General features: G+C 38.8%; 1 protein-coding gene across 6 annotated transcripts in view; it reads right to left on the bottom strand.

Moving 5' to 3' along the window:
- Positions 1 to 18,425, bottom strand: part of EVI5 (ecotropic viral integration site 5) — a 132,445-nt gene that overhangs the window by 107,045 nt on the left and 6,975 nt on the right. For 3 of the 6 annotated variants that reach the window (XM_030572078.1, XM_030572081.1, XM_030572082.1), the window contains exons 2-3: positions 3,618 to 3,847; positions 456 to 645 (exon numbers count right to left, since the gene is read on the bottom strand). In XM_030572078.1, the coding sequence (XP_030427938.1) occupies positions 456 to 645; positions 3,618 to 3,766 (339 nt within the window). In that variant the 5' untranslated portion in view covers positions 3,767 to 3,847. Of the gene's footprint in view, positions 1 to 455; positions 646 to 3,617; positions 3,848 to 18,425 lie in introns of those variants that run through there. The other 3 variants (XM_030572075.1, XM_030572076.1, XM_030572080.1) reach the window with 1 other exon arrangement.

Below are 18,425 nucleotides of genomic sequence, written 5' to 3'. Positions count from 1 at the left end.
GTTTTACACAGTTTTGGTTTTGGGTGCAGTTATGTAACAAAAAACTATATTTGTAAGTTTCACTTTCATGATAAAGAGATTGAACTATAGTACTTGTATGAGGTGAATTGAAAAATACTATTTCTTTTGTTTCTCATTTTACAATGCAAATATTTGTAATCAAAATATAAAGTGAGCACTGTATACTTTGTATTCCGTGTTGTAACTGAAATAGATATATTTGAAAATGTAGAAAAACATCCAAAAATATTTAATAAGTTTCAATTGGTATTCTATTGTTTAACATTGCGATTAACCTTTTTAAATTAAATTGCATGAGTTAACTGCAATTAAATTGATAGCTCTAGTTTCTATCACTTATTTTTCAAAAAACATGGAAGACCAATTGGAGAATAAACCAAATAGCACCAGTTGCATTGCACTATAAAAAAGTGTCTTGCAATACTGACTAATACCTTAATTTGCTTTTCTTTCTTTTTGTGTACATCTTCCCATTCATTTACAATTCTTCCCCACAGAATCCAGGAGTCTTCTTCGAGATGGCTGAGGTTGCTAGAAGCTGATGAACTAGATACAAGGGAGGAGCCACTGTTTCTTCTTGACCCATTTACTGAACGCAAGGATTTGCTGTCTGTCTCCAACAGTCTGCAACATACAAAGCTAGTTACAGTACTAACCATATTAGACTAAACAATTCGATTATCAACAATGATGCAAAGTAGATAACTCTTCCACTCTCTCTTCATAGAATGTATCCAACAAATCCATTCATTCATACTGTTTTACTTAATGTGTTTTTGTAATAAAAATTGTAAGTGAAATGACATAACTACTCCAAGCCTGTGAGCGTTGTAGTTAAGCCAACAGGAGAGCTCTCTCCTGTTGGCTTACAGTGCCTACATTAGTGAGCTTACACCAGCGCACCTGCACTAATGCAGCCGCACTGCTGTAAACTCTAGTGTAGCTGTGCCCTTATTCCTCTGTGCCCCTCCAGACAGAGGGACTAAATACTGAGCCTGGATTCATCACCTGCTTCCTGTTGGCTACTGATTTTGTGAAAAGCTCAGGAGCAGCAGGCACTGGGCCTTAAGATCTATCTATCTTCAAGTAACAACGAGCCATGTAATAAAAATATATCCATTTACTTCAGTCTAGGTACTGGGTAGGAAGCAAAATATCAGACTACACTTGAAGTCTAGGAGACCATGTACTATGTTCCATATTCACTTAGCACTGGGGCTGTATTTATAGGAAAGGGAGGCTGCTATGAAAGCTAAGCCAGGAGTCAAGTCAATTCTGATGTCCCTGTGCTAAAAAGTAGCATCTAACCACTATATTGGTGAGGTTGAGTCGTTAATTTTTTTCAGGAAATTATAAACTTCTGCACAGTATTGACCATCTATGTGCATAAATCTCAGTGCACCCACACATTCAGGTTCTCAGATAGAACAAACATTTAATTCAGATATTTACATTCTTTCCCCTTCTCTGCTCCTGCCCCTTAGCATTTCTATAAAATCCTAAGTACTGGGTAAACAAAGCATGTATCAGAATGTGATTTAATCCATAAAAAGCAACATCTTACAAGTGTGATCTTTGCAATTTTATTATTTTCAGCTTTTGAACAAAAGGCTTAAAGTAGTAGTGTATGCCTTTAACCTCTATGGTCCCAGAAGTTTAAATCTGAATTTAGCCCCAATTAATGGAAACAAAAAAAAGTCTCATTTTCACAAGAAAAAAAGAACTCAAAGCTGAGATGAACATAATCACTAGCCAGTTGTATTGTGTACACACGAAAACACATTTTGAAACTTCTACAAGCCTAACCTACCACATACCACACTACAGACTTAAAAACTAGAACTGCTTTTCTCAACATGCACCATGTTAAACCCGATCAGACTCCAAATACCGTCAGAGAGAAGAGCTGTATGTACTTTTAAAGCACAGAACAAACATTTTAAGATTGCAAAACCTAAGGTTTTGACAATCCAGGTTTTCTTCCTCAGTTTATGAAATTCTACTAAAGTTCTATTATAATTTGAACCTTACCTTACTGAATCCATTGCCCTCAGATTTGTAACATGTAGTTTCTTTATACTGTAAGTAGTCACTAAACACAGAACACAAACCGCTTAGATTCATGTAAAACCCTATCAATGATTTACTATCCACAAACAGATCCTTTGGACTGCACCATTCCAATACACTTCTTAGGAGGTCTTCAATAAAAAGTAGACAGTTTTGCTAACTTAAGAGGTTAAAACCATATAATTTAGTTGCAGGAAGTTTAAGTTTCCTTGTGTCACTTCTCCTTTGCTCTCTCACGCTCACTATAGCCTGAACTGTTTAATTCACCTATATCCCCGTATTCATGTGTAGGCCAGTTTCTCTCCCACACAGACAAGGAAACCTGAATTTAAAGATATCATCAGCGGCAATTTGTCTGGCGAGCAGAAACAAGTATGGCTTCCTGGGTTCAGAGTTCAATTCTTTACTTCCAAAGAGCTGTTCTAGTTTAAAAAAAAAAAAAAAAAAGTAGCAGATTCAAAAAGTTGTGTGACACTACACAGCAGCTTCCAAGATAGGTGCATCAACTCTCTCCTTGAAAAAGTGTTATCTTGGTGTGAAAAAGCAGGCTTGGTGTGAACTGTTTGAAGGAAGATAAGCAAGAAGACTCCTTATCGCCTATTGAGTGTGTCAACCAATAATGGAGTTCTAGTGAAATGTATATAAGCTTCACTATAGCTAAAATAAAAATGGCCTGTTTTCAAGAGACAAGGAGAAATACTCCAATCCAACCCGTAAAAACAAGACGTAAGGGGGATAAGATTATTCCATTTATGGAAAGTTTTGAAAGCTGTCTGAAAACTGTTTGCTAAAATTAATTTATTTAGACTTTAAACCAAGTGCTGTTTTATGGAATTAAATAAAAAGCATGTTCTTAAAATGTCAACTTTACTGTAACAGAGGGTCTGGACCTCTGAGCACAATTCACAGTTCATGAGATAAACTGCTTAGAGAAAGGTTTACCAAAAGGCCTGACTAAAACCACATAATTGGACAACTAGAGGTCTGAAGTGCTACTGATCACCATGTAAAAATCTTTGTATCCTGGCTCATTGGGGGCTTTTCTGGACAAGCCCCCAGTGAGCAGAGAAGGATAAAACTAGACTGTTTAGGAGTCACAAGTCTGCATCCTTTCATATAGGTTTAAAAGCCAGCATTAGTATATCACAAACCAAGGAACAGGTTAGGTGAAAGCATCAGAACTTGAGAATCCCTCTTTAAACTGTATCCCAGAATCTCATGGGCTCCAGCATCAGTTGTCAGTACAATTCTAAAAACAATGTTTAATGATTTCTATAAAGCTAGAAAAGGTAACAAATGTTTTAGAGGTTCTGAAAAAGCAGATCCTTTTTTAAATCTCAAATTAAGAATATTTAAAATGCACAATCTTTTCCTTGCAGCTAGCAGTTTTAAATTGAGTCAAATATTGGTACAGGAAAAACAATCACTTTTATTAAAATTATAGCAGATAGTCCATTAAAATCTATTTTAGTTCTCATTTTACAATTTCAAGAGCAAAATATGAAAGCCATATTTCCCCCGCTCACCTGTTCTGTTCCTCTAATTTAGCCAATAATTCTAAATCATCTGGACTCAACCGTGTTGGTGAGGATGGTGATAGCGCTGGAGTAGAAAGACTGGTAGAGGAGGATGTAGTGTGTAATGAGGCAGATGGACTTGCCACCTGACTGGCCATTTGACTGACAGTATGCGATACAGTGTTCTTCACCCATGAGAGAGTAGAACTCAGCTTTCCTGCAACCTTGTCTGTCGCCACCTGCAAATTACAAAAGGAAAAAGGGATAGTAGAGGTTATTTTTGTAGACTGATCAGCAGGCCCACTCAAACCAGGGGAAAATGTATTTAGTGGGATAGCTATATTCTACAAATAAACTGAAGTGTTTGTCATGTATTTTGCACCTTCTAAAGAGTATGACTTAAGGTGATCCTGTTTCCCAGAAATCCCGAAGTTGTTGGAAGCAGCCCAAGAGAAACGTATGGGATTATGTTAAGATGCTATGTGAGAACAAATATATAAAGTATGCGACAGATTCACCAAAAGGATATCGAGGAAATTACCCAAAGATAGCCACAGGGTTAGTCTTTTCTGTGTAGTGCCTCTGGTTCCAGAACCACCTTGTACCTCTGACACAAGTAGTGAGATCCTCTCAAAATCTCTTGATAAAAATAGTAGTGCCGAAATCAAGTAAAGCAGGTAAAATGCCTCTGACAATAACTTTACTTGAGGACTGACATGCACTGGAAGGAATTCATGAGTAAGTACCACAGATGTTAAATTTTCCTCTTGCTCTCAGTACCCTCTCTAATCTCAAAGAGGGACTGGCTGGAAGTTTGGCTAAAAGTCAACAAGAACCACAGCTAAAAATCAAAGAAAATGATCCTGAGACCTCTAACAGTGGGGAATGAAATAGTCATTTTGAAATGAATCTAGATTCTAGAATACAACACAAGTCTACTCCCACAAGTGGGTTAGGGAAGGACTACTTGGGAAAACCCTGAACTAGACTTCTCAGAAAAACGCAAAGGAAACTGATCCAAAAAAAATAAAATAAAATAAAATAAAAAAAGAGGCCTAGTCCAAGAACTTCCTCGAAGCTCTACCACTGAAGGAATGTAAGAGGCTTATGCTATTTTCTGAAGTGAATCACTTCCTCAGCGACAGAATATCTAGACTACCGGCAAGCCTAACCCTTATCCAAGTTGTCCACCAGAAGAAAACCTGGGCCACATCTGAAAATGCAGAACAAAGATGGCTGACAAGTCAAGATTTGTCAAGGAGAACAGCAGACTGAAGAAGAAGTTTTCTTTCAAGTCACATTGCTGAAAACTACCTATTTTGACATATGTAGAATTCCTTACATTGACAGGTTGGCATGAACAAATCCTGTGAAATACAGCTTACCCAATAATACTAGCTTATAGCAAACATATCAAACAATTAGAACCAAAGGAAAGTGTTCCATCCCACTCCTTGAGATCTTTCATTCAAGTGTAATTTAAACAGACAACTTCCATTTCATCTGTTGGATGACAAAAAGCCACGTTTTAAGGCAGGCTTCAGATGTTCAGGTTTAGTAGTAGCTGACAGGCAGCCCTTCCTTAGAGGCTGGGGAGGCTGGACTGGAAAACTGTATAATTGTCATAAACCATGCTTCTTTTGCTAAGTACCACATTTTGAATCAACATACATTGAGTTGTGCAGTGGGGAAGTTTTACAATTTGCAAAAAGCCTGATCGAAAGCAAAGATTGCTTCCAAAGTGAATTAAGCTAAACCAAATTAAGACTACTTTAATTCTGAATGACAGCATCCACATAGGGATTTAATGCAGTTTAACTAATTCACTTTGAATTCACACCTTTAGTTAATTCTGATAAATTTTCTTGAGTGTCTCCATGTAGACAAGCCCTCTTGTCTACACAGGCATTGTAATTCTGTGCATCTGTGTGCTCAAAGCCACATCCTTTGCAATAGCATAGTTGGTGTTTAATAAAATAAAGTTAAGTAACCTTGTGTTTGTTCTACCATCTTTCCCCCTCTTCCCTGTAATGGATCATTGGGTCTTTGCCCACATGGTTGTCAGTATTTCCTCTTCCTTCTCTTCCCTACTTCCTTATATTGCTCATCTACACCATGTTCCCTGACTCCCAAGAGATCTCATTTGCATCACACTTCTGTTTGCTATCTTTACTTATCAGTCTTTCCTTTGTTCCCTGAACCACTTCAATACTGGACTAGACATTCAGAAGCCACAGGACTAAACCTCTTAAGTAAAGAGTGATCCAGAAGACTGGGTCCTCCAATAATTAGGAGCAACATATGGTGAAAAATAAACCTCTGCTCCAGTTATGGGAAAGGTGAGGGGTAAAAATTCTTACAAGGGAATCCCCATCTCCCCCACCTCCCTATGTAGAGCCTTTTAGCAGCTCTGCTACACAACACCATACCCAAGGTCTTTTGATTCCTAGGATCACTTTTGCTGCAGCCTGGGGAAAAAGCTGAGTGAAATTGACTTGGTGGTTAGTTTCAATGATTACTGCCCATAAGGTTCTAGCAGCACCTAGGAAAACTGACAAGACTGTTGAATTCTGCTCAGCTTTACCAAGCTGCAACAAAGTGAGAAGAGGCACTAGCAGTTCCGGCTCTGGAAGGCAACACTGCATTGGCTACACTTATAAATGAGCCATAAGGGATATAAATGTATTTAATGAAAACTTCTACTATGCAGATGCTGATGGAACTTGACTGGGAAAGATTTTACTTGCCCTTTTCTTAGGTATAAAGACTGGTTAGAACTGAGGACTTGGTAAGGGAAGCCCAACATAACACCTATGCTTGAAGCATGGAGATATCCTTTACCAGAGAAGCATCCACCTCCATCAAAAGATGATTAGAAGAAAGTCCTTCAGTCTCATCTTTGGATACTGAGGTAAGCAGGGAGACAGGCCAGTACCGCAGTCACATTGACTAGTAAGTTCACCAGGCGTTTTTGTATGCAAGACTCTTCCTTCCTGCTGATGCTGTGGCCTCCAAATCCAGGTCATTTCAGGAAACAATGAGGGTAATAAAGATTCAGTGGGGATGTTATTGTCTCATTGCAGTGACTGAGCTGCAAGAGTATGCAAGCTATCAAGGCTCCACTGTGTCAAATGCTTGTCTCGGCTGGTAAGTGTTGCCTATAAATGTATGTTACAACTATTCCAAGTTGGTAGAACTCCATGTCAGAACTTTAAATTTAATGTTATTTTTCTACATTTATCTCCCACTTGTAACACCCAAGATTTTTTTAAATTATTTGTCAGAAGTTTGACCCTGTAATTCTGTAACTTACTTTTTGATAACAAAGGGAAGTATCAACTTGTAGTTAAGAACAGGAAAAAGTCTGGAATAGGTTCTATACTTGAAGTGTGACCATGGGCAAGTTATTTAATCTTGGAGTTTCAATTTCCCCATTTTTACTGATATGCATTACATTAGATATGTACTTTGATATGTAATATCAAATTGGAGGCTTTATACAACTGCAAAGTATATTTGCAGTTATGCAATAAACAAACAAGTTAAGCATCTGAATTTTCACATAGCAGAACACACATACAGCCCGTCTTACAGTGTTTCTCAAATGTGGCCACCACGGGCTTTTCTTGCAGCCACAGCCTCCCTGCCCGACTCTGGAAAGACAAATGCTAGAGGTGCAGGCAGCTGGTGAATTCTCCACTTTTCTTGGGGCAGGGCGGGCAGGCTTCGGCCACAGGACTTCGGGCTCCATCCACGTGGTAGCAGGCTCTTGTCCCAGGCTCACCACCCACATCATTATCCCTGGGCCCTGCGACCTCCCTGCCCACCCCTCCATCCAGGGCTTAATTTGTCCAAGGGCTTGCTGGGGCTGAGTAAGGCTGCTGTGAAAAGTGATATTAAACATACAAATAGCACTTTTCACAGCAGTAGATTTACTATGTAGCAAGTTTAAAAAAAAAGCAACCAAAAAAGCAGAAGAAAACAACAAAAGACAAGAACACGCAAAGCACTTAGTGTTTCTATTGTGTTTAGGTCCAGTAAAAAAGAGAGAGATCACTGTACATTATTTTATTAATGAGTCTGAAAAAACCCTACATAAATAAATTACAATGATTTGGACATGTAAATATGCATATTTGTTTTTCCTAAAGTTAATTAAGTGTTCTAGGAAAAATTGTCAGTGCAGCCACCAGCAAGGAGTTGGTGGCCACACTGAGGCCACCAAAAAAAATTGTTGAGAACCCTAGAACACCAGTATAATTATCTTCATATTTAGAGTAATTTTAAACATTTATGCAAGTTTAGTATCTATAAACTTACTTCAAACCAATTTATTTAAATCAGAAAAGTCCATTATAGCCATGAAAAGAAATTTAGTTTCAAAAAGCAGTATAACACCACTATGGCGTTCATCCACAAAAGCAAAGCTGGCCACATTTCGGAGTGGCTCTAGGTGCTAAAAAAAGTTTCCCTGTAGAAAAAAGGTGATTCAAGCTTTAATATTGCAGTCCTAGTTAGGACAATGTTAGATCATTACAAATTTCTAAGATTAACATAGAGCCAAAACATCTTATGCTGTTCTTGTTATTTTAAGCCGTGTTGCCTAATGAGAAAATTGTGCTAACAAGTTATTTCAATAAACATCCTCAAATATCATTGAAGAGCTCTACTTTTCCTTAATCAGGAAAAGCAAACTGAATTAGTTAGGAACACCATCATAATTCTTTGATCAATCCAATGCTCCCTGTTAAAAATTTGAGTGCATTGAAGTTTATTGGAATTTCAGTTAACTTAGTTCTAAAAGCCAAGGAGTTTAGTTTAAAAATATGTTTGAATTGTCTATATTGTTCCAGGCAATAGTTCCCATTAGTGGTTCACACAGCACCTGTTAGTCAGTCGTATGGTGATGATGAATCATTAACAGCTGCAGATACAATAGTCCATATAAGGGATTCCTCTAATGATCATAGCAGTGCGAAGCGATCATGAATGAAAGGGTAGATGACCCATGAGATGTGGTCCACATAACGAACAAGTTTGGGAACCCTCAGTTTCAGGAACTGGTAATTCCATATGGAGCCATTCCCTACCGAAGTTCCTCAAATCCAGCCCCACTCAAGTCAGTTGTTACTATCAGACTACGGTAAAGTAGCCTACATGGAATAAACCAGCATTTTCAGTCCAGTCTGAACCATCCACATTAAAAAAGCTGCAGTCATAATTGACACAAATTAGCACCTTAGCCTCAAGAAAGGTCAAAATTGCAAGGTAGAGTGTCTGAGCCAACCTACTTCCCCCGAAAGGTGCATCATCCAAGCGAATAGTACAGTACAGCACACTGACAGGACACTATGGAGAAGCCTATTCTGACAATGTCTGTATTGCATCTCTTCTGTGGATGGGACTTCATTCTCAAAGCTGCCAGCCTCATGTCTATAATAAACTCTATTTGAGAAGTGTAATTAGTAATTGTTTAAACAAAGGCTTGATAGTACTAGTCACTAATTCTGAAATGCTTTTGCACACAAACGTAAAATTCAATGTTCATTCAATGCCTTTAATTCCACCAAAATATAAAGATATACAAGTTACTTACAGTTAAACTGAGGGGAAAAAAGTTGCTAAAGTAAAATGCAAAGCAGTCTTACAGTTTGAAGTCTAATTGAAAGAGGAAGGTGGCAAGAAAAGCAAATTATAATTTCTTCTGAACTACACCATTACTATTAAGTGATCAAGTAAATTCAGTGCTTTCACAGCAGGTTAAAGTGCATGTCTAAAAATTCCAACGTTATTTCGTGTCAGCCTCAAACCTTTTACTTGCTTTGCAAGTCAAACATTACATTAAAAGCTTTGAGATTTCAGCCACAGGAATCCTGTCTAGCCCAAAAACACAAAATCAAGACAATATGCTAGAACTTATGAACTTCATTTTGTTGTCAGCTGGGCTAGCATTGAAAGGGAACCTTACATGTAAACAGTGATCTACTGAATGAGCATATTTCATTGCAAAAGTTCACTAGTTGCAGAAATTGCTGAACTCAAGAATACAGTCTATTGGTTAGAGAATTGAACTAGAAAACTGAAGACCAACGTTCAATGCTCAACTCTTGACTGCAGCTTTGGACAAGTCACTTAACTTTGACGTACCTCAGTTTACCCATCTGTAAAATGAGGATAATGTTTACCCAGCTTTTATAAGACACTGAGATCCTGATATGAAAGGTGAAGTGCAACAAAACTCTTACACAACACACAACTAGGCAAACCAGTTATGAAAACAGCATAATGCAGCCCATGATTTTTCCACATTACCTTTTTTACCATCTTCACATGCATTCTGCAGCAATTAAACACTTTATCTTAAGGCTCACAAGTATAAATAAATGGTATCATTCCGGCAATTGATTTTTATTAATTTACAGTGTCTACTAAGAGGACTTGCAAAGAACATTACTAGCAAAATATACAAATTAGAAAACACTGATGCTCAAAGCAGTTTAGAATTGGCAGCATAGAATTAAAATTTTATTTTAATTCCAGATTTATTTACACAAGGATATTATTGTACTTTTCTACATCAATGAAGTCAAAAATAGTTTTATCTATTTGGACCCTACAGGCTCCACCTAGTGAAGCAGAGTTAAACCGAATTCTGTTAATGCTGTATTACTTGAATCTACACCACACACAAATACAGTAGTTGAATTCATTTTCTGAACTTTAAAACTGGATCCTCTTGTAGGGCTTTGTCAGCACTAATTTTAGATCCATATTTAGGCTTACAAAACCAAAATAGCTAATGGAATTGTAAGAATCTTCTGCACTTTTATCATGTTTCCATTTTCCCTTTTCTTCTGTGCTTTTATGTATTTATCTCATGTTATAGCCTACTCACTAATAAATGGAAACATTCAAGGAAGGTTTTTACTGTTTACTGTTTTGCCATTTCACGTCACTGAAAACTCATTAAAGAACAGAATATGTAAGAAAAGCATTTAACAACAAAACCAAGGCCTTATATGTAGTTTTTAATACCCGTAGCAAAACATGAGAACAAGAACAATGATAGCATGGATGTGAACTTAAAATATTGCTTTCCCCTATGGAAGAAACAAACTAGTCAGCTCCGGAGACATGAAAAAATGGTTTCAAATGATATTTTGGTGGTCTTAGCCCAGTATGGAAATGGGTGTCTGTGAGAACCCATATTACGCTGCCAAAGCTGTCCTTACTACTCAGGACTTCAAAATCACGCAGAAGGAACAGGCAGCGTGTAAATGAGCATGCTAAGTGCCTGCCAAATAATGGCTAGCTCACAGTGCAGTGAGTTTTCATTCAGTAAATGTAACATGATCAGCAACAAGAAATGAGATTAAAAAGAGAAAAATCAACAAATATTCTTTTGTGGCAGCCAGACTCTAAGTCCTAGAGAGGGTGAGTGGAACTGACTCATTAGTCCCATCTTTTCTGAAGAAAAAATGGTCCGGAGGAGAAAAGTGGTTCCTTCATATATACCCTACTGCTGCCCCTCCAGGGAAACTCAATAATAGGCCTGTGGCCCATGTATGGTATGGGTGTATCCTGCAGTTTAATTCTACATTTTCCTTCAATCATATTTCAAATATGATACTATTCTCATCTTTTCTCTTCCTTCTTACCTGCCCTTCTTTGGACCTGCCAGTCTGAGGTTCTCTCTCTGGATGGCAAAGGAGCCAAAATGAGAGTCCAATGTAGAGTGGATGCAGGAAACAAGAACTGCACACTCTCCAAGTAATCCATCTAGGTAGGTTCTTATGTTGGACCTTTTGCTATGTATCTGATCAGCTAAGGTTTGAGCTTATCCGCCATCTACTCCGGGGGGAATTCTGCACTACTGTGCATGTCTCCCACAGATTTCTTTGCTTCCCTGCAGAAAAATGACTTTCTGACAGGGAAGCAAAGGGAAGCTGCAAGAGCAGTCACGCTCCACTTCCCAGCTACACAGGTACATTGTTTCAGGCACCCGGAGCAGCCAGTGGAGAGGTAAATCACTACAGGGCTGGGGACACCCTAGCCAATGGCTCCTACCCTGAGCCAGGATCAGCTGCTAATTCTGGCTGGGCTGAAGGGAGAGGATGGGACTTCTTCCCCTGCAAGAAGTGGCTAGGGCTGTGTCAGACCCACCCCCAGAAACCTCCCACAGCTCCAGGAAGCTCAGCATCCTCCCCTGCTTCCTGAACCCATCACTCCTCAACTGCAGGGGGAGAGCTCACCGTATAGGGAGTTGCTCCCCCATTCATCCAATTCCCATGCATCTGGATTTCCCATACCCAGATGCCCCCACCAAGCCTCACCCCATACACCCAGGACCCCCCTCCCAAGACCTCCATATCTGAACCCCACCCCACAGAACTTCAACCCCTACATCTGGAGCCTCCCTGCACACAGACCCCCTGCTCCAGACCACCTCGCACTGAGCTCCCTGCACTCAAACCCCCACCCCACTGCACCACTGAGCCCCAACATCCAGAGATCCACACTACTGACTCAACTAGTTGCACCCAGACCTCCACCCACCAAGCCCCACTCTCCCAGCACCCAGGCCCCCCTGACACCCCCTCCTCCGCTGAGCCCCCAACCACCTTCATCTGGAAGCCCCTGCAGAGTCCAATTGCCCCTTCAACTGGAACCCCCCTAACAAGTCTCTGTGCATACAGATCCCTCTATACCTAAACCCCCTACTGAGCTGCCTGCACCCAGATTGTCCCATAGAATCCTCTAACCCCACACTTGGATCCTGCCTGCCCCACACCTGGTACAGATGGGCAGAGCTCCAGGGTTTTTTGGGGGCAGGCCCAGGCCTTGTGCTGTGTCAGGGTCAGGTGCAGCCTCACCACTGAGTCTGTGTCCCAAGGGTGTGGGGTAGGGAGGCTGCAGGGTGATCTTTCACATTTGTGCAGCCAATGGTCTGTGCGCCCCACTACCATGCTGCAGCCTCTGCATTTATTTATTGAACAATGAAACTTGCAGAATTTATAATTTTTTGGCACAAACTTTTAATTTTTTTGGAGCAGAATGTCCTCAGGAGTATCTATCTTAGAGATCAACCAACTCCCAGTGAACTGAAGTGTGTTTTAGAGGAAGTGTGGGTGTTCTTGAAGTAAAATATCAGAACAAAAGCTTCAATACTGGAAGGGAAATATTGGCTAGGCTACCTATCAACAGGAAACAAGTGAGCTTTGCTGGACTGTGTCACTCAGTAGGAGATAGGCTCCTCAGTTCTGAAATTCCTGCAGCTCATTTTGGAGAAACTTGTTATCAAGACTCCAAGGGAAAGATTCTCTAAAATAAATAAATAAATAAATAAATAAAAACTTGTATACTAACTTGAGTCAAATGCTGGGAATTTGTGACTTGAAGATGATCACAGAATCAGACTTTAAGGTCAGAAGGGACCATTATGATCGTCTAGTCTGAGTTCCTGCACAACGCAGGCCACAGAATCTCACCCACCCATTCCTGTATCAATCCCTTAACCTATGTTTGAGCTATTGAAGTTCTAAAATAGTGGATTAAAGACTTCAAGGGGTAGAGAATCCTCCAGCAAGTGACCCCTGCCCCACCCTGCACAGGAAGGTGAAAAAACCCTAGGGCTTCTGCCAATCTGCCCTAGAGGAAAATTAGTTCCCGACCCCAAATATGGCTATCAGCTAAACCCTGAGCATGTGGGCAAGACTCATCAGCCAGACACCCAGGAAAGAATTCTCTGTAGTAACTCAGATCCCACCCCATCTAACATCCCATCACAGATCATTAGGCATATTTACTGCTAACAGTCAAAGATCAATTGAAAAAATTAGGCTAACCCATCATACCATTCCCTCCATAAACTTATCAAGCTTAGCCTTGAAGCCAGATATGTCTTTTGCCCCCACTGCTCCCCTTGGAAGGCTGTTCCAGAACTTCACTCCTCTGATGGTTAGAAACCTTCATCTAATTTCAAGTCTAAACTTCCTGATGGCCAGTTTATATCCATGGATATAAGATCTCTGTGTAAGTTCAAAAGCTCTTCTTTCACCAACACAAGATGGTCAAATCTTCCCTCTCATTTTATGTCTAATATTGAGAGGGAAGATCTGCTGAATGTCATGAGGGAGAAGGAGATGGCTATTTGAGGAGGAGAAGTAATGTATGGTTTTTACCCACCCTAATAACAAGGTGTTCAGAAGCTCTCCTACAGAGTGCTATGAATCCCCTACTTTCATAAGCAAGACTCATGCAAAAAAATGAACAGATCCTGCCAAGCCCTGCAGAATCTCCAAAGGCAGAAGTATCAAGATGGGGGTAATAGGGCACATATGGGAACAATGAGGTCCTAATTTAAGCTTGAGAAAAGGTTCAAACTAGTTTACCTTAACTGAACTTGTCTGCCCACCTCCAATTCAGAGGACTTGGGGGGGGGGGGAGAGAGAGACTATGTTCCTTTATTTAAAGATCAGCTTTAAGAAACCAAATCTGCTTCAATATCAGTGTTTGGCTAGCAATTTGCATACAAAAAGATAAGCTAAATGGGAGTTTTGAAGACTTTTAAACACATACATGCATGTATCATACAGATTGCAAGAGAGCATAGAGGATGCTCTCTTGCAGTGAAGGCATAAATTATTGCTGCTTCAGTTTATATACACAGCATTATTATAAAGATTAATAATGTACCTCACAGGATGTTGTAGGAACTGATTAGTTTGTCGAAGGCTTTGAATGGCTTAAAAAATGCTAAGTATTGCAATTCCTCCAAATATAAATGTAGGCAGAATCAGGTTGATCTTAAGAAAAAAATACAGCTAATATGATCACTATAGAGAGACAGTCTTGCAATGCCCATGTAAGCAAACACATCAAGAACACCTTGGCTTGGAATGATGTACTGCAAGTGCCTGAATGAAGAACAAGAAGAGGAAAGATGTAATCAGCTTTTGGCGGAAGACAAAATTAAGTAGTTGGGAGGAGGTAAATCTCATCCACTTAATAAAGTCAAAAGAAAATAAAGCCAAGATTACATCAATACAGTCCAAAGAGCCAAACTGAGGGCAACAATAATCCTAATTTTACTCCAATAGTTATGGAATACTTCACTTCTACAACCATTCATAAGTAGCATTTAAAGGAAAGTTTAGCTCTTACTAACCCTGTTTCTGCCATTTACAATCATCCTACCTTCAATTAAAAATAAAACAAAATCCCAAAGCATGCAATAAAACTGTCAGTTTGTCACTTTATTTGTCTGCCAAAAGGGAGAGATCATCCCTTCCACTGTTTCTGTTTTAAAATGTATGTCCCTCCCCTTGTATTTGTGTTTATCCTAATTCTTTTCTTTGCACATGTGTACTATAAACTTTTATAAATTTGCTGAAGTTATTAGAACTTTGGCAAAAAATAGAACAGAAGCCAATTATTTTTAAGACAGATCAGACTGTGAGGTTGGAGTGGTGTTAACTATATACTTCAATTTTTTGACTGAGCAAGACTTCCAGTTTCATCCCCTTCTCACTCCAATTTAACAGATATGGTAACTAGGGTAAGAGAATGCACACAACAATCACTTTTCTGGCAGAGCTGGGAGTAAAACTCAGGTCTCTACCTTGACAGAATCAAGTCTCACCCACTTAGCCAGACTGTTCCCAGAAAGATTAGGCTTTGCTATCCTCTAAAAATGAGATACTCCTGCAAAGCCGCCACTATAAAGAACTGAGACACAGATTAATGGTAGCCTTGTATTAAATATATTCCCATAGCATCAAAGATCCCTAGTCATGGACCAGGATCCCTTTGCGGTAGGTAGTGTCCAAACAGAACAACAACAACAAGATATTTTAAGGGGGACTAAGAGGAAACATCCATTTTAGGTGTCCTTTAATAGACCCTAATTTCCACACACCAGATCCACCACTTTCATTGCAAGACTCAGACCTCATACTTACCTATGAGAAAACACACCATACATGTCTAACAGATATGTATATTGATGCTGCTGAAGTCAGAGTTAAAGCTTTGCAATCTAGTAAAAGCATGAGGAAAGTGCCATATGTATTGTATTGTTACTGTTTGTAACAAAGGCAAATGGGACTTTATAGAAGGGCAGAGTCTACAGTGAAAGTGATGAATGTGATATATGGGAATTAAATAAGGTATGTTAAAGGATGATAAAATAAAGGAAATGTCCAGTTAAGGTAAGGATTTGTATGGGTGGACACCCACCCAAACAACCATAACTAGTTTTAATGAACTTTCTTTGGGGAAATATACATTTCCTTTAAGTATCTAAAACTGCTGTCTTCCTCAGTATGAAATCCTCTCAGTCAGTTTAAAGATCAGGACTTTTAAAGCTATGTTAGTAGGTCATGTTATTAAGTTTGAGTTTTTGGAAGTCTGATACCAGAGTGATGGATGTGATATTACAATGTCTGCAGAATACAATTTGCTTTTCACTAATGAGATACAGTAACAAGGTTTTCATAGTAATCATTTAATGTGATTGTCTACATATTACAATTCCATATCATCATCAGCCACTGTTACCAAAAGAAACTGAGGAATTACTAGCATAATATATCAGCTAGTGGTGTGACATATCTGCATGCTTTTTTAGTTCATAAAACAATTCCTGTTCGGAATGTTCTCATCAACTACTACAAGATTCTGTATATATTTAACCAGGATGTAAAAGATATATTATAACCACCACTATGCATCATGTGTATCTGCAAATAAGTTATACTGAGTAATGGGTGTTTTAATTTATATCAGCTCAAGTTATATAATACCATCGGTTAATTGCAATTGTTTTATTATACATATAATATGGTGTTGAGTTGAGGCTTTGAGTTTCTAATAAAGGAATATAGAGAGGTAACAGCATAGTGAAGGTTTAAGTAAAGAGGAATACTAAAGGGAGACCAACACCTCAGATTACATTCACGTAATTGTAAATTTTTTCCATGAACATTTCTGGATTGTGTATTATTCTTTACATAAAAGCCACAGAACTGCTTATGGCTGCATTTAACAAGTTGGCCATATTTTCCCATTTGTTAAACAGAGGGTATTCATTTAACAGGTTTATTCTTACATATCCCTAATTGTATGCATGTACCAGGAACCGCTTTTAAATTAATCAATTTCCCATTTCACTGAATTGGGAAATTTGCACATGTTTTAGCAATAAAACAGCATTATTGACTAGTTTATAGCTCAGTGGTTTGAGCATTGGCCTGCCAAACCCAGAGTTGTGAGTTCAATCCTTGACGGAGTCACTTAGAGATCTGAGGCAAAATCAGTACTTGGTCCCGCTAGTGAAGACAGAGGGCTGGACTCGATGACCTTTTGGGGTCCCTTCCAGTTCTATGAGATATCTTAACTACTTTACAAATGCTGTGATCTGAGCAGATCACATTTCATTTTAAGGTGAACAGCAAGACATTTAAAAATACAACAAATACTGTATGCTCTGTAGTCTTCCTCTGAACCTTAAGAAAAACAAAGTAACAGTTCCTCAGTGGTGCATTTAAGGAATTTAGCTAAATTCTCATAACACTTCCCTTTTATAGACTTAGGTAAATTCTTAAATATTTTGAGCTAAAGTTCTCCACAACCAGAAAGACAGCTGCCTGCACTGCGGTGGCCCCACTTTGCAGCCTGATACAAAAAGGCAGACGAAATTGTGAAGAGAAGTTTAGAGACCACAATGACATAAATGGAAACTACACTACGCCCTTCGATTCTTTGCACTGGTAGACCTCAATCCTGAAAACACTTAGACTCACTCACAAAAGTAAAGTTGAGCATATTTGAAGGCATGGGATCTTTCGGAGGTAGAGGATGTGGGAAGAATAAGTCCATCAGTGATGACCAATGACATTTCTGTAAAATCTGTTTAAAGAAACAGATTGCAAGACACTGCAGTGCTACTGAAGACAATAAAATCTTACTTGAATTTCTGGGGGAAATGACTAAAGTCTTATCAGTTTCCTCCCCTATGATTTAAATGATAAGTCTTTGGACTTTCAATCTTTACCACTAACAGATATTTACAAAAATATAGTCTCTTCCCACTTCTCACTCAACCACTAACTTCCACAGTGCTGCTTCTAGTCAATTTATTTTTGGGATAGACATAAGTATAGCTACTACGGAAATCAAGAATGCAGCAAGATATTGCCAAAGTCATAGCAAGACTTACTTATAAGCCTTAATTATGTGCTGTACAAATGGGAAAATACCACCAGATCACACGTTGATGTTCCAAGAAAGCTTCATTAAACCAGAATTAAGATGGAGCATAACAGTAATTTGAGGGTGAAAATTCTTATCATAATAAGCATTAGTAAACCAGGAATTCTGCTGGTAAGTTTAAAAAGACTCCAATGTTTGACAATATGGAAACAGTTAAAGCATCCAAACAGCTCAGTTTTACATATAAACTGTTCATAATTACAGGGAAACAATCTTTACAATACTTAGTCTGCATATCACAATCTGTAGGCTGAAATCAAAACTCTTACTACCCTACTGCTAAAATGTGTAAGTTTCTACTTCAAAAGATAGTAGAATTCACTCTATCTAGTGGAAAGCCAGTTTATTCACCAAAAGCAGCACAGATTTAAAATATAGGTTATGCTGCATCAGTAGTCTGACCACAGTGCAAGTTGACGTATGTTCACGCCTTTGGTCTTTTTGTAATGCACTAGAATTTAAATTTTACCTGTTAATACATTTACAATATTCATGATCTATCTTCATAAGCATTTACAGTACAATTATTAGAAGAAAATGCCTTTT

The sequence above is a fragment of the Gopherus evgoodei genome, chromosome 8, assembly GCF_007399415.2.
Source record: "Gopherus evgoodei ecotype Sinaloan lineage chromosome 8, rGopEvg1_v1.p, whole genome shotgun sequence".
In the NCBI taxonomy this organism is placed as follows: domain Eukaryota; kingdom Metazoa; phylum Chordata; order Testudines; family Testudinidae; genus Gopherus; species Gopherus evgoodei.
The sequence above is the reverse complement of the archived record's forward strand: the minus strand, read 5'-3'. Positions and strand labels throughout refer to the sequence as shown.